The sequence below is a fragment of the Lactuca saligna genome, chromosome 1 (assembly GCF_052625555.1).
Source record: "Lactuca saligna cultivar CGN05327 chromosome 1, ASM5262555v1, whole genome shotgun sequence".
Taxonomy (NCBI): Eukaryota; Viridiplantae; Streptophyta; class Magnoliopsida; order Asterales; family Asteraceae; genus Lactuca; species Lactuca saligna.
In genome coordinates, this window is record NC_136417.1 from 30,971,078 (window position 1) to 30,998,611 (window position 27,534).

General features: G+C 36.3%; 2 protein-coding genes across 3 annotated transcripts; both read left to right on the forward strand.

The window, feature by feature from the left end:
* The first annotated feature begins 15,022 nt into the window (after positions 1-15,022).
* On the forward strand, positions 15,023-15,969 carry LOC145031059 (protein TIFY 10A-like). Its single transcript, XM_078979523.1, has 2 exons — positions 15,023-15,215; positions 15,311-15,969. Exons 1-2 carry the CDS (start codon positions 15,053-15,055, stop codon positions 15,865-15,867), a joined length of 720 nt encoding a protein of 239 aa, XP_078835649.1. The 5' UTR covers positions 15,023-15,052; the 3' UTR covers positions 15,868-15,969.
* A 7,789-nt stretch (positions 15,970-23,758) lies between these two features.
* Positions 23,759-27,215, forward strand: LOC145031063 (oligouridylate-binding protein 1B-like). 2 transcript variants are annotated; one of them, XM_078979537.1, is made up of 12 exons: positions 23,759-23,972; positions 24,886-24,947; positions 25,129-25,231; positions 25,320-25,396; positions 25,461-25,522; positions 25,604-25,691; positions 25,773-25,848; positions 25,940-25,970; positions 26,055-26,177; positions 26,252-26,337; positions 26,432-26,608; positions 26,684-27,215. In XM_078979537.1, exons 1-12 carry the CDS (start codon positions 23,868-23,870, stop codon positions 26,978-26,980), a joined length of 1,287 nt encoding a protein of 428 aa, XP_078835663.1. In that variant the 5' UTR covers positions 23,759-23,867; the 3' UTR covers positions 26,981-27,215. The 2 variants fall into 2 exon arrangements, with proteins under 2 accessions (XP_078835663.1, XP_078835671.1); XM_078979545.1 differs by having other exon boundaries at positions 26,255-26,337.
* Positions 27,216-27,534: the final 319 nt, after the last annotated feature.

The following is a 27,534-nucleotide window of genomic DNA, read 5'->3' on the forward strand; positions in this document are numbered from 1 at the left end:
GAGAGATGCAGGTGGTTTGCTCCGGTGGTGGTTGTCCGAAAATGATCAGTGGTTAGGTATGAAGGGAGGCCTATTTTTTCTTTTATTTTTAAATTAATAATAAAAATTATAAGATTAAATCAAATGAAAAAGAAATACAAAATGACATAATAGTCATTTTATGTATCGTAAGGGATGAAATTTGCAAATTTAAACTAACGAAAGGTGAAGTGTGCAACTCTTAGCCAAACGAGTGACAATTCAATTTGAAATTTGAAAATAGAGATTAAACGTACGTTTTGACACGCGTATGAAGAAACGATTAGTGCAGTTTACCCATTATTGAATTATATATCACTATTTCTTTTACTTTATGGATATAGAATAAGTTAATCAATAAAGTTAGAATGTTTACTTAATGCATACCAAACAAATTAATCGATAAAGTAAAGAATATAAGGTTTTTCCCATTAGTCTAAACTTCTTTTATTTAGAGGGTGTTTGGATAGGGAAAAAAATGACAGCTTATTGTTTATTGTTTATTTTCACCACAATAAGCTAATTTAAGTGTTTAGATAGAATGCTTAAAAATTAGCTTATTGCGGTGGGAATAAGCTAAATAAGTTGATTTTAATAATCAAGGGGGTAATGCTTATTGTTTATTGCTTATTGCTTATTAGTCATTTTACTCATATAAGCTGTTTTGTTTGCCAAACACTTCAAATGTTTATTGCTTATTGTTTATTCCCACGGCAATAAACTAATCCAAACACATTTTAAAAAAATGCTTATTCCCACCACAATAAGCAATAAGCTAATTAAGCTAAAAATGCATTTATCCAAACACCCTCTTAGTATAACAAGCTCGACTTATTATAAAACTACATATGAGTGTTTCTTGTTTATTTAATATATAAACAACGACTTTATATATTTAATATATAAAGTTATGAATATAAGAATTTTCCTTTAGTTTTAAAAAGGTTTTTTCGAGACCGATCTCAAAAAGACCAGATCAATCCTAGACCAACTCAAGATCGGTACGAGACCAAACCAAGATCAGTCTAAAAAAATGATCGAAAGCCAAAGTTTATATACATATTATTTTTCTGTTAATTACAAATTACCCAACTTCTTTATTTCTTTTTTTTTTATTATTAAATTTTAGTGCATCATATTTGGTAAATATTAATGTATTATTTTAGTGTTGATCACATAATCAGTAATTGGAAAAACTTGAAACCGAAATTAAACAAAAAAAACCTTAAAACAGAACCGAAAAAAACACAAAACTAGACTAGATATGGTCATCAAGAAGGACTTCGTTATTTAATCCTTTAAATACGGCGTCTAAAAGATGAAACAAAAATAAAACATAAGTTTGGATTTCAAAATAGTTAATCTATAAAAATAAAAGTAAAATACAAAAGTATTAATCTAATAGGATATTCTAGTTATTCAATTTAACTAAAATTATGAAACTTTAACCAAAACTAGACTAGATACGGTCATTTTTATTCAATTAACCGGATCAAATTACACTAAAACTAAACAATCCGAACCAAGTAACCCAAATCTCAAACCTATTCAATTTTGGAATTTTTCAACACCCCTAGGTTGACGATACTTTTGGTTTTCTAGGTGCGTACAACTGTTTTAAATGACATAAATCTAGAGTAACTTAGAGCTTTTTTTTTTTTTTTTGTTTCCATTCTCATATTTTTGACAAAATTCCAAACTTTGGATAATGAAAGGCAATTGCCAAGAAAAAACATAAGAGTGTGAACATAAAAGGATCACATCATCACATGAAATAAAACGTGGATGCCTAAAAAAGAGAAGATCCTTCCATTATTGTTAGAATATGTCAATGCAGCATTTTGTTTTGTAGTGTCTGTTGGCAATTTCGAGGTTTAGGTGAAGAAATTCTTTTGCATATGCATGATTGTTAATCTCTAAACTTATAAAATCTGTCATATGTTGTGATAAAATATTCACATCTAAACATTTAATATGATCTAATGGGAAATAAATATGATTGTTTGAAAACTTTGCTGAACAAATAGTATTCAAAATAAAAGAATTTTAAAAACAATACCACAACAATAACAGTTATACAAATAAAATATATTTAAACATCTCTCAACATAAAAATTTGCATATAATTCTCAATTTAATTGATTTAATAATATCTCATTAAGACGTTAACAACTCATTAGCATTAGCATTCATGATATAATTTGCTTATGAAAAGCATTTCTAAATATGCTTCGACAAAGTCTTGTCAGACCTATCATCAAAACGCATTACGCATCATAATATTTTACGTAGTTACGTACACATAAACAAACATATCATTCTACCCACCGTTTTTCTCTGAAGCATACCATCAAGCACATTGTATGCATCAAACAAACCATGATTAAACACATTAAAGACTCGATTTTTATATACCCAGATCAGATTAAGAGGTAGGAAGGAGTATGGATTTCAAAAGACGCCACCCACTTATTAAAGAAAACGAAAGGCTAATAAGTTGTGAGGCCGAAAGCATACCAATATTTCAAAGGGCTACAAACGATGACGGAATGTCATGTGACGCTGGAAAAGATAGCAAAGTTCCTTTTGAAATCGGTAGATGAACAATTTTAGACAAAAATGTTTATGTTAGTGGGGTTCTCAACATTTTTTGTTCATTTTAATTTGTATCGAGTTCTATAAATAACTCATATATTAAACATAGGGATCCCTTAAAGATAATATTACTTTTTATAATAAACTATAATACATGAAGTTGTATTCCACCAACTACAATAAAACAGATTTCATAATTTTTCATTTAATTTAAATTTGTATATCCACTTTGGTTGGTTAAATAAACATGCTAACATGTAATTAGTTTTAGAAAAAAAAAATCCAGAAATGGTCCCCGTCGTTTCTAAAAAATCACAGTTTTTAAGACAATTTTGGTAAAGATTGGATCATTGATCTTATTGGTTTCAATTTCTTACCTTTATAGGTGTAGATTGACCCTTTTAGGAATGCAAGGTAAAATGTTGTCACTACTTAATTACATAGTTTTTTTTTTTTGATTTTTTTTTTTTTTTTTTTGTTTCTGTTACTTGTCAGTTCTAAATTTATACTTAATGAATTATTTTATTATAATGAACTAACTTGTGATGATAAATTAAAGAATATACACCCTTCTAGAATAAATCCACTATACGGCAATCTCATAAATTTATCAAGAAGCTAAAAAGCTTTCTTTGAATTATTATTGTCTACCAGTGGAATCTCGTGTTTTCTTTGTCGTGCTTTTAATAGAGCCATAAGGACTATGCGTATATATTAATTAGATAATTAGATAATGGGAGCACATGTTTATATACTCTTGTGTTTTTTCAAACAATATAATATTATTAAAAACACATGTGCTTGTTTCAAATTTTCAATATATATATATATATATATATATATACTAGCCGTTACCCGCGCACAGCAGCGGGGACAAATAGCTTCTTTCAACGATATTTTTTTAAAGAAAAATGTTATGTTCCAAAAGAAAGTTCATGCCGTGGGTGAGAGGAATGGCGGTAGTCGTGATAGTGGTTGGTTGAAGGCGGAAGGAGGCAAAGCGGCTGTGGTGGTGGTGGTTATACTGTCTTGGTTACTGGTTAGGGTTCTTCGAGAGAGTGTGCGTATATTTCTTACTTTGAAGGGATTACGAAGATAAATATTATGAGATGACTTGTTACCAATGTGAGAAAAAAGATCCTCTATAAATTGTTGACATTGACCGCTTCAAATGGCTGAAGTGTTGAGATTGACGGGTTCAATTTGCAAATTAATTTTTCTATTAATTTGATACGAGATTTTTAGGGGATAAAGGATAGGGTTAAAGTTTTAATATTATTATATTATAAATGGGTTGTACTTCAAGCTTAATAGTTTAGACGTCTTAAAAAATAATATTATTATATTCAATCTATTTATAGAAATAATTAGATTTCTTTTATAAGTAGTAAAGATATATATATATATATATATATATATATATATATATATATATATATATATATATATATGGAAAACTGAATATGTGACTATCATGTACCTAAGCTTAGGTATAAAACATTTTAAACAACGCTAGTTTTAAATAAAACAAATCCAATTTCATTTATCATAGTTTTGTTTTAATAAAATACAATTGAATTAAGTTCAATTATGGAATGAAAAATATCAATTATATATATTGTTATTGCGAATAATTATTGAAGTTTATAGAGAAAATAAAAACCAATAATTTTTAACAAATATAACTAAGACGTTTTGTCTTTCAATTGAAAAACTATATCCAATGATTTTATAAAAAGTTTGACGGATTTATAACATGTTATTTAATCTTTTATTCTATTAGTTTTCATTTAGAATTTTATAGGGTTCCTTAAATGGTCACAATTTTTAATGTTTTAAATTTTTAGACACGATGAAGAAAAAGAACATACATTTGATCGATTTAGTAAGTTACATGATTACAGAAGAATACTAAAAGAGATGTAATGATTAGTTTTGGATATAAATAGATCAAAAATACATTGTTTGGAGGGTTCTGTATATAAGCTTAGGTACATGACAACCACATATTCCCTAAGCTCATATATATATATATACTTATAAAGCTAGCATTTTTTCTTGAATCTCATGCATTTAAAACCCTTATTCTTTTTTTCTTTCACCACATTCATTTGAAACTCCCACGACTTTTCAATTTCTTTATAATAATAATTATAATTTGGTAATTAGGTTAAATAAATATCAAATCTAAAGTATATTCATATATAAACTAAATTTCAATACTAAAATAATATCTTTAATTCTACTTATAAAATTATGTTTTTTAACTTTTAACATATTATACTTAATTTATTAGTTTTAATATATTGTTGGATGTAAAGCATTATCATTTTAAAGGTATAATTTTTGAACAATTTGTATAAAATACTTAAATTATTAATTAAAATATAGCATTATAGGCTCAACTTAAATATAAATTTTATTTAACTTAAACAACCCAAAGATTATTTTATAAATAGTTAAAAGTGAAAAATTATAGTGTCTTTCTAATAATGATTGTAAGTTGCTTAATAAGGTTAAATAAATATCAAACCTAAGGTGTAATCATGAATAGACTAAATTTTAATTTTAAAATGAGAATCCCTTCGTAATTTAAAGTGTAATGCTTTTATACCAATGAAAATAGGATGTTATGTGTGATTGTGTGTGTTTTTATATGTATTTGTGTTGTGTGTGTTTAAAAGTAACATAACATCATCACCTTATAGCATCATCACTAGGTGTATAAAAATTAAATAAGTGAAACTGGAATCCTCTGATAATCAAATGGGTACTCCTAAATACACGAATAAATTCGTATATTGTATAAAATTATGTGAAAAAACGTCATGTACGTCTAATTCCTTTTAATTGTCAATTTTTCATTAAGACCTTAGAACTTAGAATATATATATATATATATATATATATATATATATATATATATATATATATATATATATATATATATATATATATATATATATATATATATATATATATATATATATATATCCTCTTTAACTTTGAAATGTTGTCATCTTATTTTTATTTATAATGATAAATTTAAAAACATGTAAAGTTTAAAACATTATATATATATATATATATATATATATATATATATATATATATATATATATATATATATATGAGATGAGTGTCGTTATTGAATTTCCGATTTGATTCCTAACTGTCATCAAATAACAAAATCATTAAAACCAACCCAGGATAAATATGGTTTTTTTTTTGGGTCTTTGGCTAAAAAATAACCATCTTTGTGAGGTGTAGTAAATGTTATCTTAGAATTTAGGGATAAAACCCCCTCATGGGGAATCTGTCGGCATTGTGAACATATTTTTTCCATTGATAAGTTTTAGAAAGATTCTTTTCATCTCACATTTAAAATCATACAAATATTAAACATAATTGGTTTCTAATAACGACCAAACCATATGGTTAAATAGCTATCTGGTTAAATGGTCGACCGTTTGAGTTATCAATTTATAATGGTTAATAATTAGATAATGAGATATCAAAATCTTTTTTGGTAACTAATCCATCAGTTTAAATATAAAATGTTTATTTATAGATATAAATTATAAAATATATATATATATATTAAGTAAATAGTTTATTCAGTTTTATCAGTTTAACCGAATAAGGTATCTTTATTTGGTTAATCAAACCGAATGAACCAAATATCTGAGTAACCCGAGCCAAATCAACCAACCATCAACCAAAATTTTAAAATATCTTGTTATTTGTTTGATACAAAGAAAATGACTATTTTGTTAACGTCTATAGTATACATACTAATTCTTAGAGGTTTTCATTTAAAAAAAAAAATTAAAAGTAACAACCATCATTAGTAATTAGCATATACATCATGTGAAATTTAAATAAAAAAAAAAAACATATGGAAAATAATAAGAAAATCAGGACTATACAAAAACATAATAAAATAAATTAAAAACCTAAACTAGTAACTTGATTATTATTATTTGAGTTTAATTTTATTAAAAAAAATTGTATTATGTTAATACTGTATCATAGAAGATTATAAGTTATTTTTTTGACAAAGCAATTTAATATATTAATTTAAACTAAAATTGTAACATCCCAAAATAGCAAGAGTTGTGTGGAAGGGCTAAAAGTGTAATTTGGGAAAGAGTGACTCGTCGAGTCCATGGATGGACTCGGCGAGTAGAGTCGCGACTTGGTCATTGAGATGGACTCGGCGAGTAGGCGCTGAGTGGAGAAAACCCTAATTCTCGGGGTTGAGCCCTATATAAAGAGCATTATGTTTCCTCCCCAGCTTCTTTATCACCCCTTTGAGTCCCTGAAACCCTAAAATCGTGGAGAAGCACCATTGTGAGTGGATTGGAGCTTGGAGAAGTAATTGTTGGAGAAAGTTTGGAAGTTTGAAGGTGTGGAGCAAGGGGTTTTGCTTGGATTCGAGTTTCCTTGCAGATTAGGGCATTCTTTGAAGGTAAAATCTCGTTCTTGAGCTGCTATTGTCTTGTCCCTTCATTTTGGGGTTTGGGGGGAAACTTATCTTGGGTTATTTTGGAGTCTAAAGGTTGGATCTGAGGTTGCTACCTCAGATCTGGAATGGAGGAGGGTTAGAATGCAGGAAACTCCCTGTGTTGAGTGTTGGATGAAGTTATCTTGTCCCAAACCTTAGCCTTAATGTGCAAAATGCATAGAGCTCTTTGGATTCACGTAAAGATTGCCACTTTACGTGATGGATGAGTTGTAGGAGGCTAGATCTATGTTTTGGATCAATTGCATGGTCTGGAACGCTTCTGTTTGGATTCAGACCGGTGGTACTCGGCGAGTCACATGGGTGGACTCGACGAGTTGCTTGAAGACGAGTTGAGACTCGACGAGTTGGAAGAACAACTCGGCGAGTTGGATGAAGATGGTCTGGAACTCGACGAGTTGGATGAATAACTCGGCGAGTAGGTTGAAGATAGCCTTAGACTCGGCGAGTCTGTTCTTGGACTCGGCGAGTCTTGTCGAAGAGTCCCAATATCTTCTGGTTGAGTCGAAGAATCGGCGAGTAAAGGGATGACTCGGTGAGTTATGTGCGAATGGACTCAGAGTTGTTGGACTCGGCGAGTCTCGGGGTGACTCGGCGAGTTAGGTCGCAGATTGAGTGAAGTTTTGAGTTGGGAACTCGGCGAGTAGGGTCAGTCAGGGGTTGACTTTGACCCAGTCTTTGACCAAGGGTTGACCAGTGGTTTCCAGGGGTATTTTGGTAATTGTTGGTTATGGTTTTGAGTTCAGTGCATTGGTGGCTGTCCAGTGGTGGAGATCGTATCAGGGATCGGAGCAGTTCGGGTTATCTGTTCAGTCGGCAGTTTCAAGGTGAGTTATCCTCACTATATCTATAGGGTTTAAGGCACCAAGGCCGACCCCTTTTATCGGATGGAAATCCGGGTAATTATCTATTGTATGATATTGCGGGATATGGGCCGGAAGGCATTACATGTTGCGGGCCGGAAGGCGATGCGATGTGGACCGGAAGGTCATGGCCTGGAAAGGCGTATGTGCATAATTATTTTGTTGGCTGAGTCGTAGGGTGATGTTATGCTAGTGATCGGCTAGGCTGGTATCTTGGTTAGGGTAATGATATGTTATGTGATCTGTTGATCGATTTGCTAACTATGAACTGCTATATGATTACATGTTATGTGTATGGTCATCTGGTCTGGAGTGTAACCTGGTATGCACGGTTGTTCTATGTTCGGTCATGATATATATATATATATATATATATATATATATATATATATATATGCTTTTACGTTGCGGGCCGGAAGGCGATATGTAATGGGCCGGAAGGCATTATGTTATGGGCCGGAAGGCAATGTGTTATGAGCCGGAAGGCATTACGCAATGGGCCAGAAGGCGATATGTTTGGACCGGAAGGTTGTGGCCTGGAAGGGCGTATATGTGGTTGGTATTTTGGGGGTATCTCACTAAGCTTTCGGGCTTACAGTTGTGGTTTTATGTTTTCAGGTTCTTAGGAGTCTGTGGCAAGGCAAAGGCGTGATCGTACCGTTCCTCGCGTTGGTGTTTTATGAAATGGACCTGGGAAATACTCTGTTAAATAATGTATTGAAAACCTTTTTGTAACAACGTTATTAAAATGGGTTGTTTTTGAAAAGTTTTAATTGTTTCGAAATTTTGGTCGTTACAAGTTGGTATCAGAGCCTTGGTTTGAGTGAATTGGAGGAACACTTGCGTGACTCCAGTCTCAAATCGAGGAAGGTTTTAAAAGAGAAATTAAAATGGTTTTAAAATTTAGTAAAAAGAGGACGCGGAGCTACGATCAGCCGGAGCCAGTAAGTAACCCCAAATTACCATTCATGACATTGTTTTATTGAGCTTTGATAGAACAGCATGCTAGAGTTAGGCTAGGGATCTTCAGGAATTCGTGTTAATGTTGCCTGATTGTGATGCTTGTAGCCTAGGGTTCCTTATGGGAGATTCTCAGTATTTCCCTAGTGGTGAGGGTTGAACGTTGTTATGCATGTTTCTCTAGGGTGTTGTGGTATTACTTTATACAAATATGGGTAGGTGTGGAAGGTAGTATGGGCCCGTACTACTGAAAGCACAGGATTGGTGCTATGAGATGGTTATCGGACGTGGAGGGGTGTTTCTTCATGTGTTCATGCCCTGCCGATTTGAGGGTGAGGTGTGCCCTGAACCTGTTGAGGCTCGGGGCAAAGGATTGGTGGAGGTTGACCACGGGGTCATATTCGGATGCGTAGAGGGCTGCGATTTCATGGGATCAGTTCAGAGAGATGTTCAGTACTCGTTATGTTCCGCAGGCAGAGAGGGAGAGGTTGGCTCGGGAGTTCCTCGAGCTGAAGCAGGTTTCGGAGTCAGTGATGGAAATCACCAGAATGTTCACTGAGAGGGCGATGTTCTGCCCTGAGTTCACTTCGTAGCAGGCTCAGATGTCCCGATATCTGAGTATGCTAAAGGGAGACATCAAACAGTTTGTGTCCGCACAGAGGTGCGGGACATTGTTGGAGTTGCAGGAGGCCGCCCGACGGCGTGAGTTAGAAATTAGTTGCAGTTGCGTGAGCTGAGGCAAGCTCCGGTTCAGTCGGAGCCGGCAACGAAACGGTCTAAGACCGTTGATTCCAGGATGGGGGATCGGAGCAGCCACACTTGTGGGAAGTGTGGGAGGAGTCACACCGGAATTTGCAGGTCCGGTGGTGCATGCCGCAAGTGCGGAAAGGAGGGACACTATGCGAGGGATTGTCGGTGGTCAGCGCCGGTTCGGGATTTGAGGATTTGCTATCATTGTCGTCAGGTTGGACGTATGAGGGTCAACTGTCCACAGTTTTCCGCGGGACCGGTGCAGGCTCCAGCACCGGCCACTTGGAGGATTTCAGGAGAAGGTCAGGGTGGAGCGGAGCCCCCAAGGGCTCAGGGTCGTGCTTATTAGATTGCGGCAGAGGAGGTCAGAGCAGTGCCGAATACAGTTGCGGGTATGTTTCTTTCTGGATGTCATGTTATCTTGCGACTATTATGGTGTATTGTTTGTGTTGGTATCTTTGTGTGGTTTTGATGCGGTATTCGTCGTTTGAGGGTTTGGCATGGTTATGGATTTGTGATTCGGGTTTTTGTCTTGGTATCCGTTGTTCCTTGAGGGTTTGGCATGGCTATGGATTTGTGATTCGGGTTTTCGTCTTGGTATCCGTTGTTCCTTGAGGGTTTGGCATGGTTATAGTTTGGTGTTTGTGCTTTCGTTGGTTATCATTCGTGAGGGTTATTAGTGGAGATGCAACATGGGGTTGAAGGTCGGGTAGCATCGGCTTTCCGAGGAGTGGTTAGATACAGTTTGAGTTTCTTTCGAGCGGGTTAATCAGTGTGGATATGAGATCTCGTTAAGGTTGTTTATGCTTGTGGGAAGCAGTCCGCGTGTAAGTGTTCTCTTTGTGCAGGGTTGTTCTGGAAGGTCGGTGATGACGATCGGTGGTTGTTAATCAGTGCTATAAGTGGGGGAGAATTGGAGAATTCTCCAGGAGATCGATGAGTACTTGAGGGTGCTTAGCTGTTGGGATTCAGCAGTGTTTCGCCAGCCCAGAGTATAGTCTGATAAGAGCAAGTTTCGAGCGTGCGGGGCAGGATACAAACCTAGGGCATTTGATTGTGGAGGCCTGGGAACAGGCCGGGACCGAGTATGCATGATGGAATTAGAGTTCGGAAACCCCCCCTGGAGGGATGGAACGGTATGCATGGGAGGATTTCCGGGGGTGATAGCCTGGAATGATGAATGATAGTTGAGCGGTCCAGAATGGGCTGAAGGCCTGGTAAGACGGTCCAGTCATACTGAAGACTCTGCAGGTATTGTTGGATCTGTTTGAGGATATGGATTGGGTATGTCGCAGTGTGTTTGCATTAAAAGGTCTGGCCCCGGGTAGTGATCTTGGTAAGTTGAGATAGTGCATGGGCTTGAGGGTCCCCTGCGATGAGAGTCATAATATGTGTGTTGGATGGATAGCGGATACGCTATGAGAGGGTGGTGTAGCGTTAGGCGGGCACCGTGGCACTTGTCGGAGTGACAATGTGGTCGAGTGGTTTCCTTGGTAAAGGAAGAGAGAGTGAGGTGTAACTCTGAGAGGGAGTGCAAGTTCACGGAAGTAAAAATAGCAGAACAGAGTTATGAATCGAGTACTTCGAGTATGGTTTGAGCAGCATGTTTACGGCAGTGGAATAGGAGCTTATCCGGTTTGGATGCCTGTTGAGGTTGCGAAGGGAATTCTGCAGGTGTAGAGCCAAGAGGCTCGGAAAGGATGCAGGGAGAGAGTCTTGAACTCTCAGTGTGATTTTGATCAGGGTATGGGGTATGTATTAGTGGCTTATCCGGGGGATGTTTGAGGATATTATCAGTGTATCAGGTTTTCCCAACCTGAGGGTGTTAGGACTAGTTCAGCATGCGTATGCGGTTGCAAGGGGAGAACTCGTGGGAGTTGCTCTGATATTGAGAATGGGTCTCTCAGTTTTCCCGGATTGGATAAAGTGGGATTCGGATCGGGGGTCCGACGGTTCAAAGTTTTCTAACCCTTATGGGTCGAGTGATTATTGAGATTTGGGTGGACTCGACGAGTTGCTTGAAGACGAGCTGAGACTCGACGAGTTGGAAGAACAACTCGGCGAGTTGGATGAAGATGGTTTGGAACTCGACGAGTTGGATGAATAACTCGGCGAGTAGGTTGAAGATAGCCTTAGACTCGGCGAGTCTGTTCTTGGACTCGGCGAGTCTTGTCGAAGAGTCCCAATATCTTCTGGTTGAGTCGAAGAATCGGCGAGTCAAGGGATGACTCGGTGAGTTATGTGCGAATGGACTCAGAGTTGTTGGACTCGGCGAGTCTCGGGGTGACTCGGCGAGTTAGGTCGCAGATTGAGTGAAGTTTTGAGTTGGGAACTCGGCGAGTCATAGGGTTGACTCGGCGAGTAGGGTCAGTCAGGGGTTGACTTTGACCCAGTCTTTGACCAAGGGTTGACCAGTGGTTTCCAGGGGTATTTTGGTAATTGTTGGTTATGGTTTTGAGTTCAGTGCATTGGTGGCTGTCCAGTGGTGGAGATCGTATCAGGGATCGGAGCAGTTCGGGTTATCTGTTCAGTCGGCAGTTTCAAGGTGAGTTATCCTCACTATATCTATAGGGTTTAAGGCACCAAGGCCGACCCCTTTTATCGGATGGAAATCCGGGTAATTGTCTATTGTATGATATTGCGGGATATGGGCTGGAAGGCATTACATGTTGCGGGCCGGAAGGCGATGCGATGTGGACCGGAAGGTCATGGCCTGGAAAGGCGTATGTGCATAATTATTTTGTTGGCTGAGTCGTAGGGTGATGTTATGCTAGTGATCGGCTAGGCTGATATCTTGGTTAGGGTAATGATATGTTATGTGATCTGTTGATCGATTTGCTAACTGTGAACTGCTATATGATTACATGTTATGTGTATGGTCATCTGGTCTGGAGTGTAACCTGGTATGCACGGTTGTTCTATGTTCGGTCATGATATATATATATATATATATATATATATATATATATATATATATATATATATATATATATATATATATATATGCTTTTACGTTGCGGGCCGGAAGGCGATATGTTATGGGCCGGAAGACATTATGTTATGGGCCGGAAGGCATTACGCAATGGGCCGGAAGGCGATATGTTTGGACCGGAAGGTTGTGGCCTGGAAGGGCGTATATGTGGTTGGTATTTTGGGGGTATCTCACTAAGCTTTCGGGCTTACAGTTGTGGTTTTATGTTTTCAGGTTCTCAGGAGTCTGTGGCAAGGCAAAGGCGTGATCGTACCGTTCCTCGCGTTGGTGTTTTATGAAATGGACCTGGGAAATACTCTGTTAAATAATGTATTGAAAACCTTTTTGTAACAACGTTATTAAAATGGGTTGTTTTTGAAAAGTTTTAATTGTTTCGAAATTTTGGTCGTTACAAAAATAATAACATAAAATATAGTATAGAGATTGAAATGGTAAAAAGAAACATATTTAAAATTTAATAAAAGTGGGAGGGTAAGAACTACAAATTCATATTAAAACTAGTTTTGAGTGATGCGACGTCAGTATAGGTGAAGGTATATTTCTTGCATTGAACCCTTTTAAGGTTGGGCTAAATACAAAAAAATAAAATAAATAAATAAACATGTATATACTTTTATTTATTTATTTGCAAGGTTGGGCTAAATACAATAATAATAATAATAATAATAATAATAATAATAATAATAAATAAACATGTATATACTTTTATTTATTTCTTTGCAACATTGTTGGTAAAAGGAAAGTATATGAAATTGAGTGATCATGATGTTGAAAAAGATTTGTATTAAAACCCTAAATTTGTGTTCTTTGTATTAATATTGGGAATAAGACTAATTAAGGTAAGTAATTGTTCGGTTTGTTCATACGTAGGTAACTATCTTTTTTTTGTACACATCTAGGTAACAAACTTTTTGAAACTGTTCACATATGATTATTATAACCTGCTGTAGCAAGTTAAATACAGCTACAGTAGATCATAATGGTTACATGTGAACACTTTCAACAAGTTCGTTACCTAGATGTGTACAAAAGAACAAAACCAAAAGTAAGAGTAAATTACACGAATGGTCCCGGTGGTTTGGGGGAATTTATGCGTTTGGTCCCTAACTTTTTTTTTTTTTTTTTTAATTCGGATGGTCCCTATTATTTAGTTTTGTTGCATTTGGTCCCTATCTTACCTAAAAAGACTAGTGTGTCCTTATTAATTTAATTTTTCTAATTAATTTTCTTATTTATGTGTTTTTTTATATGTTTAAAAAAATTTAATAAACCCCACATATATGTATCTTCTTACCATCCTATCTTTCATCATCCTCAAATTCTATTTCTTTTCCATCTTTAATTGCATTGAAGTCTTCACCATCTATTCTTTTTCGGTCGTTCAACTCCAGCGAACCAACACTACAACCCAATAAAGTGAAAAAACGGTAGGTTATGTTGTTTGTTCACCATAGTTGAATGACAAAAAAAAAAGGATGATGAAGATTTTCATGCACTAAAGATTGAAAGAAAATAGAGGTTGAAGAGGATATGAGATGGGTTGGTGACCGATGGGACCCAAATTAAATTTCTCAAATGTGGTTTCAGGTTTACGGTAAGGAGATAAAGATATGTGGGGTCTATTAATTTTTTTAAACATATAAAAACAAAAAACATGAATAAGAAAAATAATTAAAATAAATTAATTAATAATGGCACAATAATCTGTTTAGGTAAAATAGGGACTAAGCGTACAACACAAATAAACAGTAGGGACCATTGAAGTTAAAAAAATAAGTTAAGGACCAAAAGCACAAATACCCCCAAACCATAGAGACCATTCATGTACACGTTTAGGTAACAAACTTGATGAAAGTGTTCACGTATAACCATTATGACATGTTCTAGCTGGATGTAACATGCTACGTCAAGTAATAATAGTCATATGTGAACAGTTCCAAAAAGTTTATTACCTAGATGTATACGAACAAAAAATAGTTACCTATATGTATACAATCCAAAAAATTAATTATCTTAACAAGTCATATTCCTATTAATATTTGTTGTAATCATAGCCGATCATCACTTTAATTAAAACATTAAATATTAAATATTTATAAATTACTTTAAACTTAAAAAAAGAAAAAGAAAAGAAGCAATTAGTGCCACTTGCTGGTTGGGCCCACTCTATTTGAACAAGTCCATTGTCAGTTTTTCACCAACAATACTTTTCGTTTTTGAAACTCGATTAACACGTGCTACAAAACACCGCTAAAAAATTTCTCGACAGTTGTCTTCGGAGCACCATTTATCTGTACCCTCGTTTCTTATATAAAAACCAAAACCCTACTTTTCTTTTCAATCTTAACCATGTCACCGGCTAAACAATACACAACCACCACCGCCGCCACCAAGCCTCCGATGAAGAAGACCAGTTTTACACAGACTTGCAACCAATTGAGCGTGTTTCTCAAAGAGAGAGGCAGCCTCAAAGATCTTCATCGTGGAATCAATCCGAAATTTGATGATACAGGTACACATCTTAATCCTCTATTACTCTCTTTTCTTCTTTTTATTTCGATATCGAATTTGTGAAATTGATCGAAAGTTTTCCCTAATTTTTGACAGAGAAATCTCCGGCAGCGATGACGACTGTTGATTTGTTAAGCAATATGGAAAAGCAAGGTCAAAATACTGCACAAGCACAAGCCGATAATTCAATGAATCTTCTTCCTCGGAATGATACCTTAGATTACTTCACTACACTAGAAGATTCCACAAACAAAATTGTCTCCAGTAAATCGGAATCGAAAACTGCACAAATGACCATATTTTACAATGGACAAGTGATCGTGTTCGATGATATGCCGGCAGATAGAGCGAGAGATGTGATGTTAGCAGCCGAAAGTTTTCCTCCGTCGAACGGTAAAGTCGACACCGGAGTTGAATTGACCTCAACTTCAAATCATTCTTCTGATGTGCACGGATCAAATCAACCGATTCACGTGCAATTTCAAGCCAACGGTTTGGATTTGCCGATTGCTAGAAGAGCGTCACTCCATAAGTTTTTGGCGAAGAGAAAGGAAAGAGCCGCCGTAAGATCGCCCTACCAATTACACAATCCGCCACAAGCCGCCGGAGCTTCCAAGAACGAACATAAGTTTGAGTTTGACCTCAATTTATAGTCATCCATTACGGATCCTAGTTTTGGAAGGAAAACATCATTTCCGCCAACAAGAAAATTTAATGTAGCCATAAATATTTTTATGATCATAAACTTTTTACTACATGATTATTTTCACTTTCACTTATTTCTACTTCATTACAGATTTACAAACAATCTTTAATAGAAAAGGAAGTATTTTAAATTTTGTGGAAGACCACATAGTGATACATTTTTTGTCTTAACAAAAATAAGAAAATTTAATGTAGCCATAAATATTTTTATGATCATAAACTTTTTACTACATGATTATTTTCACTTTCACTTATTTCTACTTCATTACAGATTTACAAACAATCTTTAATAGAAAAGGAAGTATTTTAAATTTTGTGGAAGACCACATAGTGATACATTTTTTGTCTTAACAAAAATAAGAAAATTTAATGTAGCCATAAATATTTTTATGATCATAAACTTTTTACTACATGATTATTTTCACTTTCACTTATTTCTACTTCATTACAGATTTACAAACAATCTTTAATAGAAAAGGAAGTATTTTAAATTTTGTGGAAGACCACATAGTGATACATTTTTTGTCTTAACAAAAAGCAAGATTCAATGAATTGAACAATTTCTGAAAAATTAAAACAAATGATTATGTACCATTTGACTAAGTTGAATATCATGAGGTTGTTAGCCTAAGATTTGAATAATGCTCAATTTTATTTTGTTTAATAATTGAAAAACATCCCATTGAATATGAAGGCTTTCGTCTAACTCCATAGCATTACTTTGTTGACAAAAAATAATAATGATAAGATCTAATACAAATCCAATTAAAGTTTTCAATAGCTGAAAAAATAATAATGATAAGATCTAATACAAATCCAATTAAAATTTTCAATAGTTGAACGTTTTGAACGTGAGGAAGTGAAAAGGGTGTTTACGGAGGTTGAGGATGGATAAAAAGGTTTTTTTTTGACCAAATCCCTATTATTGTATGGTTGAGGATGAGAAGAGGATGAAGATGGATAAAAAGATTGTTAGGACCAAATCCCTGTGATTATATGGTTGTGCATAGGGAGATTTTTAGGACCAAATCCCTATTGAGGTCAACTTTATGATATGTGTAAAATTTCTAGCAATATCCAATGCTTCCCACAAGCCTAAAAGCGTAAAATATGATTTACAGTTTATATCAGAGTTAAATCCAAACACGGAACCAATCTGTTACTTGTTACTTATTACTAGTTGACAAGAACAATTACAAATTTTATTAACTGATTAATTGAAATGATAAAATCCTAGCTAGATGATCAGACTAATAAGAATTTAATACATAACATTCATTAAGTTCAAAACTGAAAAATCTAGATAGAAACATAAAAAGAAAATATGATCTGAAAACTAATCACATGAAAAGTATTAGTCTATGCAGAACTGAAAACTAGGGTTTAGTCAGGCATGACCAAAAACAAACTAAAACTAGATAAAAGAAACATTTACTGATAGAACCTACACAAACTAAATGTGTGAGATGATTTGCAGCTTTAGATCTCCTAAAATCGATGAAAGGTATTAGAAATCGTCTTCAGAGGGGTATTATGCCGTCTAGAACCGTCTAACCTCTGGATCTGACAATGAGGGTCGTATATGTAACACTTGAAATCATGGTATATTCTTTTTGGCCCTTGTATATTTAACTAATCTCAATTTGGTCCTTATGAGTACACGGGTCGTACCACATGGTATGCTTGGCGTACAAGCTGCAAAGCGAGTATGTAATGTTTGGTTCTTGGTATATATTTAAATTATAATTATTCACTTTTATATAGAAACTTGATGAGTTGGAGGCCCCAAAGGTTGAATGGGACTTCCATGGCCATATAAAAGTGAATACATACCAACTCATCAAGTTAGAGGCCCCATGGTCTATCTTTGTGGCTTGTACGCCAAGCATACCATGAGGTCATATATGTAACACTTGAAATCTTGAAGTTTTGATGGCTTTTGGTGTTGGATCTAAGCCCTTTTGGGTTAGGGTTTGATTTTTATGTGTTGGGAGAGGTCCTTAATGGGTAAAGTTGGAAACTTTACCCTTCTAGACGTATTTCCAGCTTGGATCCATAAGATAGGGCCTTGATTTGAAGAATAGGGACTTAATGCATTAAGAAGGTTGACAGACTGAAGAACTCGACGAGTTGTTCTGGAAGTGTCCCGACTCTGTTGGAAAAAGAGGAACTCGACTATTGTATAAGAAACTCGACGAGTTGGATCGTTATATCATGATTAAGTTGACTTTTACTTGGGTGTTGACTTTTACTCGGCGAGTTGAAGAGTAATGCGGTGAGTTGAGTCAACTCGGAATGTTGACTTTTACTTGGGTGTTGACTTTGAATTTGACCAAAGTTGACCCATAATGGGTTATGAGTATGAAAGGGGTACTTAAAGGAAATATTTTATGTGTAGGAGCTTAAGTTGGGTTGATATTCGGAGCCGATGATTTTCAGCTACTTTCTAGTATCCGATGTGAGTTACCTTCCCGGTATAAGTTCGTTAAAGGCACCAATGCCAACCCACTCGTACTTGTTTACAGTAGAGATGATTGTCTTTGCGATAACTGTCTGGTACGCCACTATCTATTGAAATTTAGGTACTTGTATGTTATGTTATTATGTGGTAGTAGAAGGGGGTGAAGCTGTAACACCCCAAAATTACCGGTTAAAATTTTCATTTTTAATTTAGGTTAAAACATAAAACATCATTACAAAACATTCATGATAATAATCCATGTCTGAAAACCGGTGACATAACAATAAGAATTCAGAGTACATCCCAGAAAATCCATAGTGCGGAAAAACAAAAGCGTATGTGTGATGTGTTGTTACCGTGCCGGCTCTTTTCCCTTAGCTGAAGGGGTACCTGAAACCAAAATTGAAAACCGTAAGCACGAAGCTTAGTGAGCTCCCCCATAATACCTCATACCATGCAAGCATATAACATACAACATTCAGCTAGGAGTTACGGGCCTCGCCTTCACTCATGAAGATACGGACCATGCCCACACTTCGCTAGCCGGGAGATACGGGCCTCGCCCACATTCTACTACCTAGGAGATACGGGCCTAGCCCACACTCCACCCTCGGAGAGATACGGGCCTTGCCCATACTCAACCGCTAACCCATAACATACAGGTATCACACAGACAACAAGTATAAACAACTCTATCATACTGACACATATATCATAATCAACTAACCCAAGAGATACGGGCTCGGCCCACACTCTAGTGCTAACATCTCGTCTACACAGGTCGGCCTTGGTGCCGTAGACCCGTTCCTACTGGAAGGAAAACTCACCTCGAAGTAGTTGTTGGTCTGTGTGGGAATTGACTGTGTGCTGCTGTTGCTGCTCCGGAACTCCTCTGGCTATAATTCCCACAAAACACTCAATCAAACACCGCTAACCGACCCTTGGGTAAATTGACCATTATACCCTTGATCAAGTTAAAAGTCAAAGCCAGAGTCAACTTTCAGTCGCCCTGACTCACCGGGTTATCTCTCCAACTCGCCGAGTCCTTATCCAAACAATTGTTCTGCAACCCGCCTCTACTCGTCGAGTTGGGCGTTGACTCGAGTTCTCCTTCTAAACTGATGTCCAAGTTCTTCATCCTACTCGCCGAGTTGTAAGAACAACTCACCGAGTTCATCTTCATTCGATGAACAATTAACGCTGTGACTCGCCGAGTTATATGAACAACTCGCCGAGTCTGTTCTTGATTCTCAGAAGATTGCCTTGAACTCGCCGAGTCTGGGCATCGACTCGCCGAGTTCCCTTATGGGTGAGTTTTGGCTTCCAACTCATCGAGTCCACCCTGGACTCACTACACAACTCGGCACAACGAAAAAGGGGACAACTCGAAGACTCACGACTAGACTCGCCGAGTCAGATGAGCGACTCGCCGAGTCAGCTTCATGCAAGATCCATGTACGCGATTTTGCTCGAATCCAGTCCATGCCATTCATAGATCTGGGTTCCTATAGCATGAATAACACGTAAAGTTTCCAACTTTACGTGTAAATATTCATCCATGAGGGTTTTAGGGTTCAAAATGCACCAAAAGAGTAGATCTAAGGTCTTCATGCAACATGGGTCCATAAAGGCAGTAGATCTGAGCTCCTGGAGCTCAACCATGCCTAGATCTAGAGGCCAAACAACTTATTACGAATTATAATGCACATATAAGCTTGGGGAAGGTCTCAAGAAAGACTTTAATGGAGTAACAAGCATAGAAACAGGGGGAAAACAAGTTTTACCTCAAAGAAATCACTGAGAGAACACTAAGATGCTTGGCTTCCTTCCCTTCCTCTTGATCTACTCCACTTCCTTCTCAAAATCTTTAAGAACACACACTAAAATGCCTCAAACTCACAAGAACAAGAGCTAGAATGTAAGGAGAGCTTCTGAGGTGAAGGGGGGCTGGCTTGGGGCGGAAATGTGGGCTTAAATAGGGTGCAAACTCATGAAACTTAGGGTTTCATCCAACAGCAGTGACTCGCCGAGTCCAGGATATGGACTCCCCGAGTCACCAACTTAAACGTGTCCCGGGTCCCGTTTCTACTCGGCGAGTCGGACCTATGACTCGCCGAGTCCAAGGCTAAATATGGAAAATACTCAAATAAGATTTACATACCAGGAACCAGGTGCTACAGAAGCAGACCCAATAATCGGTTAAAAGAGACCGAAGGGGTAGGCCAACACCCAGATATGCTAGACGGTATGTGATTTATGTGATTATATGCTAGGATATTATGTGGTAGAGATAGGGGTGAAATAGACCCTATAACCGGTTGAAAGAGATCGAAGGGGTACGCAACCACCCAACTATGCAAGGCAGTTACCAATTGAAAGATACCGAAGGGGTAGGTCATCACCCTGAAATGCTAGGCGGTTACTAGTTGAAAGAGACCGAAGGGGTAGGCTAACAGCCTGATATGCTAGGCGGTTACTGGTTGAAAGTGACTGAAGGGGTAGGCCAACACCCTGATTTGCTAAACGGTTACCGGTTGAAAGAGACCGCATGGGTAAGCTAGCATCCGAATATGCTAGACAGTACGTTTATTGTATGGTATGTGGTATGATGGGGGAACTCACTAAGCTTCTTGCTTATGGTTTGGTTTCAGGTACTTCTTATTCGAAAGGAAAGGAGCCAACATGATCACAACGCATCACACTATGTTTTCCGCACATGAGATCTTTGGGATTTATACTCTGATGTTGTTTTATTATGACATGTTTTGATTATTGACATATGTGTTTTGATATGGGAAGATACTATGGATGTTTTTCAGACTATTGGTTTTATAATTACTTAATTAAAAATGAAATTTTTGGTTATAGATTTTGGGATGTTACAGAGTACGTGGGGCGTACCACATGATACACTTAGCGTACTCATGCGAGGGGTTAGTCGAGCATCCATACATGTACGCTGGGCGTACGTGTATGTACGAGGGTCATTTAGAAACCCTAATTCTTGGGGTTGGACATTATATAGACATCATTATGAACCATGAAACCCTTATTTCTCAACCTCCTCTGTCCTCCTAGCCCTATATTTGAAACACTAATCCCCTCTCTTGCATTTTAAGCTTATAGTGTCCATTTTAGTGTATTTTTATCCATTTTCAAGAAGGAGAAGATTGGTGCAAGGTGGTGGATCAAGGAAGAGCTTGTAGATATGAAGTATTTTCTCCATTTCTAGCTTGGTTAAGGTATAACTCTTTGATCTTGTTCTTTATAAGCTTATATCTTTCTTGTTTAGGTTTTGGACTCCTTTTGGTCCCACTGATGAGATCTTGTGATCTGATACCAATCCAGGAGATTATAATTGCCAATCTTGGTGTTTCTATGGTCCTAGATTCATAAAGTTGGCACCTTTAGGGCTTAGAATCCCCCATGCATAAGTTTGAGTTCATTTAATGGAAGTAGAATGCTAAATTTCGATGTTGGGACCTCTTGGGGCATACAAAGTCACCAAGTCAGTGACTTTATGGTTCTAGACACTTTTTGGGACTTAGATTCGTGGTTTGGACCTTTGGACTTAAGTATTAAGAGCTTAATGGATGAGTAAGTTGGGCGTACAAGTCTATACGTGCAGTGTACATGCCAAGCAATGACTACACTTAGTGTACAACTGATTACGCCCCACGTACTCAGTTTATTGAGCTTCACAGTTTTTGGGCTTCGGTTGGGTCATTACTTTGGACCCTAGTAGGTCATTTGAAATCAAGCATTAGGCTAAGAGTTTGGACTAGAGAAAATTATTGGGCCTTAGGGTAAGTTCCATATACGGTTTGGTCCCAATTTGGAAAATTAGGCCATAAGTGGACCCCGGTTGATCATTTGGTTTTGGGCCTTTTTGTTTATGAGTTTGGGACCTTAGTCTTGGTTCAAACTAGGTTAGGGGTAAATTGGTCATTTTGCCCCATGTATGGATTATTGGATTTAGTTTGGAATCCAAATGTTAATTGGGTGTTATAGCTCGGGGATTTGTTGGATCAGCAACCAGGGATTATCCGTTTAATTTAACATCATGAGGTAAGTTTTCTCACTGAGGTCAAAGGCAATAATGCCGACCCATGTTTATGCTATGTTTGCATGCTAGCTGTCTGCACTCTTGCGTGTGTTATGTGCTTATATGCTTATCGAGTAGGACCCGATGATTATTTTTGTATGATATGTATCTGTGTGATTATTGCTTGTGTATCTGTTTACTTGATATATGTTATATGTATGTTGGGCGGGGCCCAATCTATTTACTGAGCGGGGCCCGATGCCGGACGTGGTCCGATGTCAGGCGGGGCCCATTATGTGTTTATTTGTATGTATGGTATGTGATAAATCGACAAAAAAATGAAAATTGAATGGTTAAGTAAAAAAAAATTGTAAGGGCTAAATCAGGAACAATAGAAAAAATGTAAAGGAACATTTGGTTGGCAGAAAATGAATGAAATTCGATGGAAATGAATTCTAATTCCTTCGAATTTATGCGTTTGGTTGGACTTAGAGGAGAGAAAAAAATTCCTAAATGAAACAATTTTTCTACCATAAGGAGGAGAGTTGATTCATTTCAAGGTTAGATGAAAAACATTCATTCTCATCAATAAAAGTAGTAGATTACAAAAATACTCATTTTACTTATCAGAAAACCAACACCGACCACTATTGCTACCGACCACAAATCGCCATTGTCACCACCACCTACAACTATCACCACCGCCATAGGCATATCCATTACCGTCGCCGTCGCCATCACTACCACCACTGCTACCACCGCTACCACCATTACTACCATCACCCACAACCACTACCACCTTCGACACCACTACCACCGCCGTCGCTATCGCCACCACTGTCGTTGTCGCTGCCACTACCGAGATTTACTATTTTTATAATTTATATAATGTATCTTTATATATAAGTTAGAAAATAAAGTAAAATTCAACAAAACACACACAAATGATAATTCTATCATTTTATATGGATTTAATTTTCATTTTCTACTAACCAAACATAATCTATAATTAATTCTAATTCTATTTATTGCCAACCAATGAGATATGAAATTGGATTCAAATTCTTGATAGATTCCATTTTCAATTCGAATTGCAATTCCTTCGTAAACAATCTACGAAATAAACAGCACCTAAAAGAGTTTTTTCCTAAAAAAATCAAATTCAGGTTTAATACCCAAAAAAAAAAAAAACAATGTAATTTTTTTTTCTAAATAGTTTTATGGTAACACGGAGGATAAGATAATGTTTTACTTCACGAAATAAAAAAATACGATCATTTTTCTAGTGTTGACTTTTGACTTTTTTGTACTTCCCGTTTTATTTATTGGAGGGCCTTCCATTGTTCTTTCTCTCCCACTCACTATATTGAAACCCTAACTCCCAAATTTTACACAATTTTATCGATTCCAAAGGGGAGCAGATTAAATTCTCGAGAATAAGAATGCAACATCAGAGGCTGAAGCAACAACAGCAACAAGCATTGATGCAGCACGCTCTCCTTCAACAACAATCTCTTTATCATCCCGGCCTCTTAGCTCCTCCCCAGGTTCGCACGCACATTTTTCCGACTCTATAATGTGTCTTCACAGATACAAATGCTATGTTTTTGTGTGTAAATGTCGTCAGTTGTGAGTTTAGGGTTCTGATTTCGTTTATTGATTATCAATTTGATGATCGCGGGTATGGAAATTTTTGTTAGCCCCGTTAATTTCTAGGGAATTCGGATTACTTGCATGTTTTTTTATGAAATGTAACATTTTCAAATCGTTTTTTTGTCTCAATCGAATTTTTCCGACCATGTTATCAATCTCTTATAACTTTTTGAAAATGACAAAATTTGAATTGTTTGTTATATTGAGGGTGTCAGATGTGAATTACAAGCTACATTGGTGTTCTATTCAGCTAGGCTATGACACTTTACCTACTACAAAGATCGGTCCATGTATATCCAGTCATATTCCCATTTTGTTAGCAGTTGAATGATGTATTACGTAAACATCATGGGTGTACTATGATGTAATTCACTTTTTCCACAAGCTTCACATGCCATCAATGATGCATCTTGTTTAAAGTGGAATTGTTATAGTTGCTGTTAGTGTGTTTTAACTGTCTCATTTGTTTTTCCATCTTTGGTATAAGTGGTAAATCTTCTTGCTTGCTCCACTAGATATCATTGTTGAAATGAACTTTACTCCTCCTAGTCTATGCTAAAATAAGTAACACCTTTAATGCTGTTGAAATGAACTTTGCTGCTCCTATTCTATACCAAAGATAATCCAAGGATTGTTATTACAAAACAAATCACATGCTCCTTGAATTTTGGTTCATGGAAAAGACAAGTTAAAATTTCCTGGAAAAGATTTTCTCTACTTCTAGCTACTGGGATTTTTTTTTTTAATATAAATCTTAGCTTTTTCTATCATTACCTTTTTTTTTCTTTCACTTTTTTCATTTTGCAGATTGAGCCAATTCCAAGCGGAAATCTGCCTCCTGGGTTTGATCCAAATACATGTCGCAGTGTGTGAGTTGTTTACAAACAATTGTGTACTTTATTTTTCTTCTTTTCCTATAAACAGCATGAAAGCCTTGTAATACTCTCATTATAGTGTACACCAGAAGTACACAATGGTTGTATTGTTAATTTGTTATTACCTTATTCATCACTTGAAGATTCTTTAGCTAAAATTATTTCTTGAATGCAGGTATGTGGGTAACATTCATACACAAGTTACTGAACCACTTCTTCAAGAGGTTTTCGCAAGCACTGGTCCTGTTGAAGGCTGCAAACTCATAAGAAAAGACAAGGTAAATTGGATCAACGTTTATTCTTTTTTAAGTTTTATATAATTAGCTACACAGATAATAACATCTCTTGTTCTTTTTTATCACCCAGTCATCTTATGGATTCATCCACTACTTTGACCGTAGATCAGCTGCACTTGCTATAGTATCCTTAAATGGAAGGCATTTGTAAGTGTTTCATAATTTCTGTTTTTCACCTCAAAAATCTAACTCTTATCAATTTCATTCACAGATTTGGTCAGCCTATTAAAGTCAATTGGGCATATGCCAGTGGCCAGAGGGAGGATACCTCAGGTTTTACTTATTTTCACCTCTAACTATTTACTGTTATTAAAACACTCAATTAATACAATAACATTCCTACTTTTTTTTTAGGTCACTACAATATATTCGTAGGTGATCTTAGCCCTGAAGTTACAGATGCTATGCTGTTTGCTTGCTTTTCTGCCTATGCTAGTTGCTCGTAAGCACATCTCTCTCTCTCTCTCTCTCTCTCTTGCACACACACTGATACACTTGTTGTGTGTGTGTGTGTTGATTCTAGGGATGCAAGGGTAATGTGGGACCAGAAAACAGGTCGTTCACGAGGTTTTGGCTTTGTTTCGTTTCGTGATCAACAGGTTAGTTTTTCAATTTTTGTATATCCCAAGTTTTCAAATTTGAGTTTTGTATTGAAGAAGTTATGAACTGAGTTTGTTGATTTCTGTTTAGGATGCTCAAAGTGCTATAAATGACTTAACCGGTAAGACTGATGAAAAACATTAATTCCTTCCATGATTAAAAATAATTATCATTTATCAAAAAACAAAAAAATGTAACTTTTCAGGTAAGTGGCTTGGGAGTAGGCAAATACGCTGCAACTGGGCCACAAAAGGTGCTGGTACTAGTGATGATAAACAAGCTTCAGATTCCTCCAAAAGTGTAGTCGAGTTAACTAATGGAACTTCAGGTATTAATATTACATATATATAAATATATAATAATTAATAATTAATAAATAGTAATATTTTCTTATTTTTGCAGAAGATGGTAAAGAGCTTGGTAACAGTGAAGCACCCGAGAATAACCCACAGTACACAACTGTTTTTGTTGGCAACCTTGCCCCCGAAGTAAAATTAGTTATTTTATTATATTATTATTGAGACAAAACGAGAATAAAAGAAGTAACAAAAGAAATTGAAATTAAAATTAAAATTATTACAGGTGACTCAGCTTGAGCTTCACCGGCATTTCCATTCGATTGGTGCGGGTGTGATTGAGGAAGTGAGACTGCAACGCGATAAAGGATTTGGTTTTGTGAGATACAGTAATCATGGGGAGGCTGCTCTCGCTATTCAAATGGGTAACACACAATCCGTTTTATATGGTAAACAAATTAAGGTATGTGTATTTCTTTTATTTTTATTTTTATTTTAAAAAAATAATATTTAATACTCAAATATTATATATTTGTAGTGCTCATGGGGAAGCAAGCCGACACCTCCGGGGACGAGTTCAAATCCGTTGCCGGAACCGGCACCTGCACCGATGCTATCGGCGGTTGATTTGTTGGCGTATGAGCGACAGCTGGCGATGAGTAAGATGGGATTGGGTGTGGGAGGGGTGCATGGTCCGCCTATGATGGGGCAGCATCCTTTTAAACAAATGGGGATGGGAATAGGAATGGGTGGTGCTGCCGGAGCAAGTCAGGCCATATATGACGGTGGTTTTCAGAGCATTGCAGCCGCCCAACAACTCATGTATTATCAGTGAGAGATGGATGAGTCACTACTGCTGTTGACCTTTCTTTTTTAAATCTCGCTGGCCTTTACACGTGCCTTTGCAGATATTGTTTTTGAGTTTTTTAGGAGGCTTTGATTTCATTTTTTTTTTTTTTTTTTCTTTTTTTAAATATCTCCTGATTGGGAGATTGTTGTCGTATTTCTATGTTGATACATACCATGTAATGTTTAATTTTACCTGTTTAATCAGTCATCGTTTGTGCTAATTATGTGGTCAAAACCTAACTAAACTGTGGATATATTTATGGTTGAAACTTGAAATGACCAAAATGCCATTACTACTACTACAGCTTCGTTTGTTGTATTCCTACGATCATAGCAATGCATCTCATGCTAAAAAAATAATAGATTTTGGAAGTTGGATGCAAAAAACAAACTCTTTAAATTACCGTTGAATATGTAAAATTAGCAAAAGTCCATGGACTAGCATGGTAATTTACACTTATTGTTAACCATCTTTTTAGATTGACGCAATCTAGGATCTGGCCATCTGCCACTTGGTGCTGGCTTTAGATCAGGATTAGC

Excerpts from the sequence above, each read along its gene's own strand:
- LOC145031059 (XM_078979523.1), top strand. The coding sequence starts at position 15,053 with ATGTCACCGGCTAAACAATACACAACCACCACCGCCGCCACCAAGCCT. Across the intron at positions 15,216-15,310 it reads TCCGAAATTTGATGATACAG|AGAAATCTCCGGCAGCGATG; the intron begins GTACACATCTTA and ends AATTTTTGACAG.
- LOC145031063 (XM_078979537.1), top strand. The coding sequence starts at position 23,868 with ATGCAACATCAGAGGCTGAAGCAACAACAGCAACAAGCATTGATGCAG. Across the intron at positions 24,948-25,128 it reads CCAAATACATGTCGCAGTGT|GTATGTGGGTAACATTCATA; the intron begins GTGAGTTGTTTA and ends TCTTGAATGCAG. Across the intron at positions 25,849-25,939 it reads TTTCGTTTCGTGATCAACAG|GATGCTCAAAGTGCTATAAA; the intron begins GTTAGTTTTTCA and ends ATTTCTGTTTAG.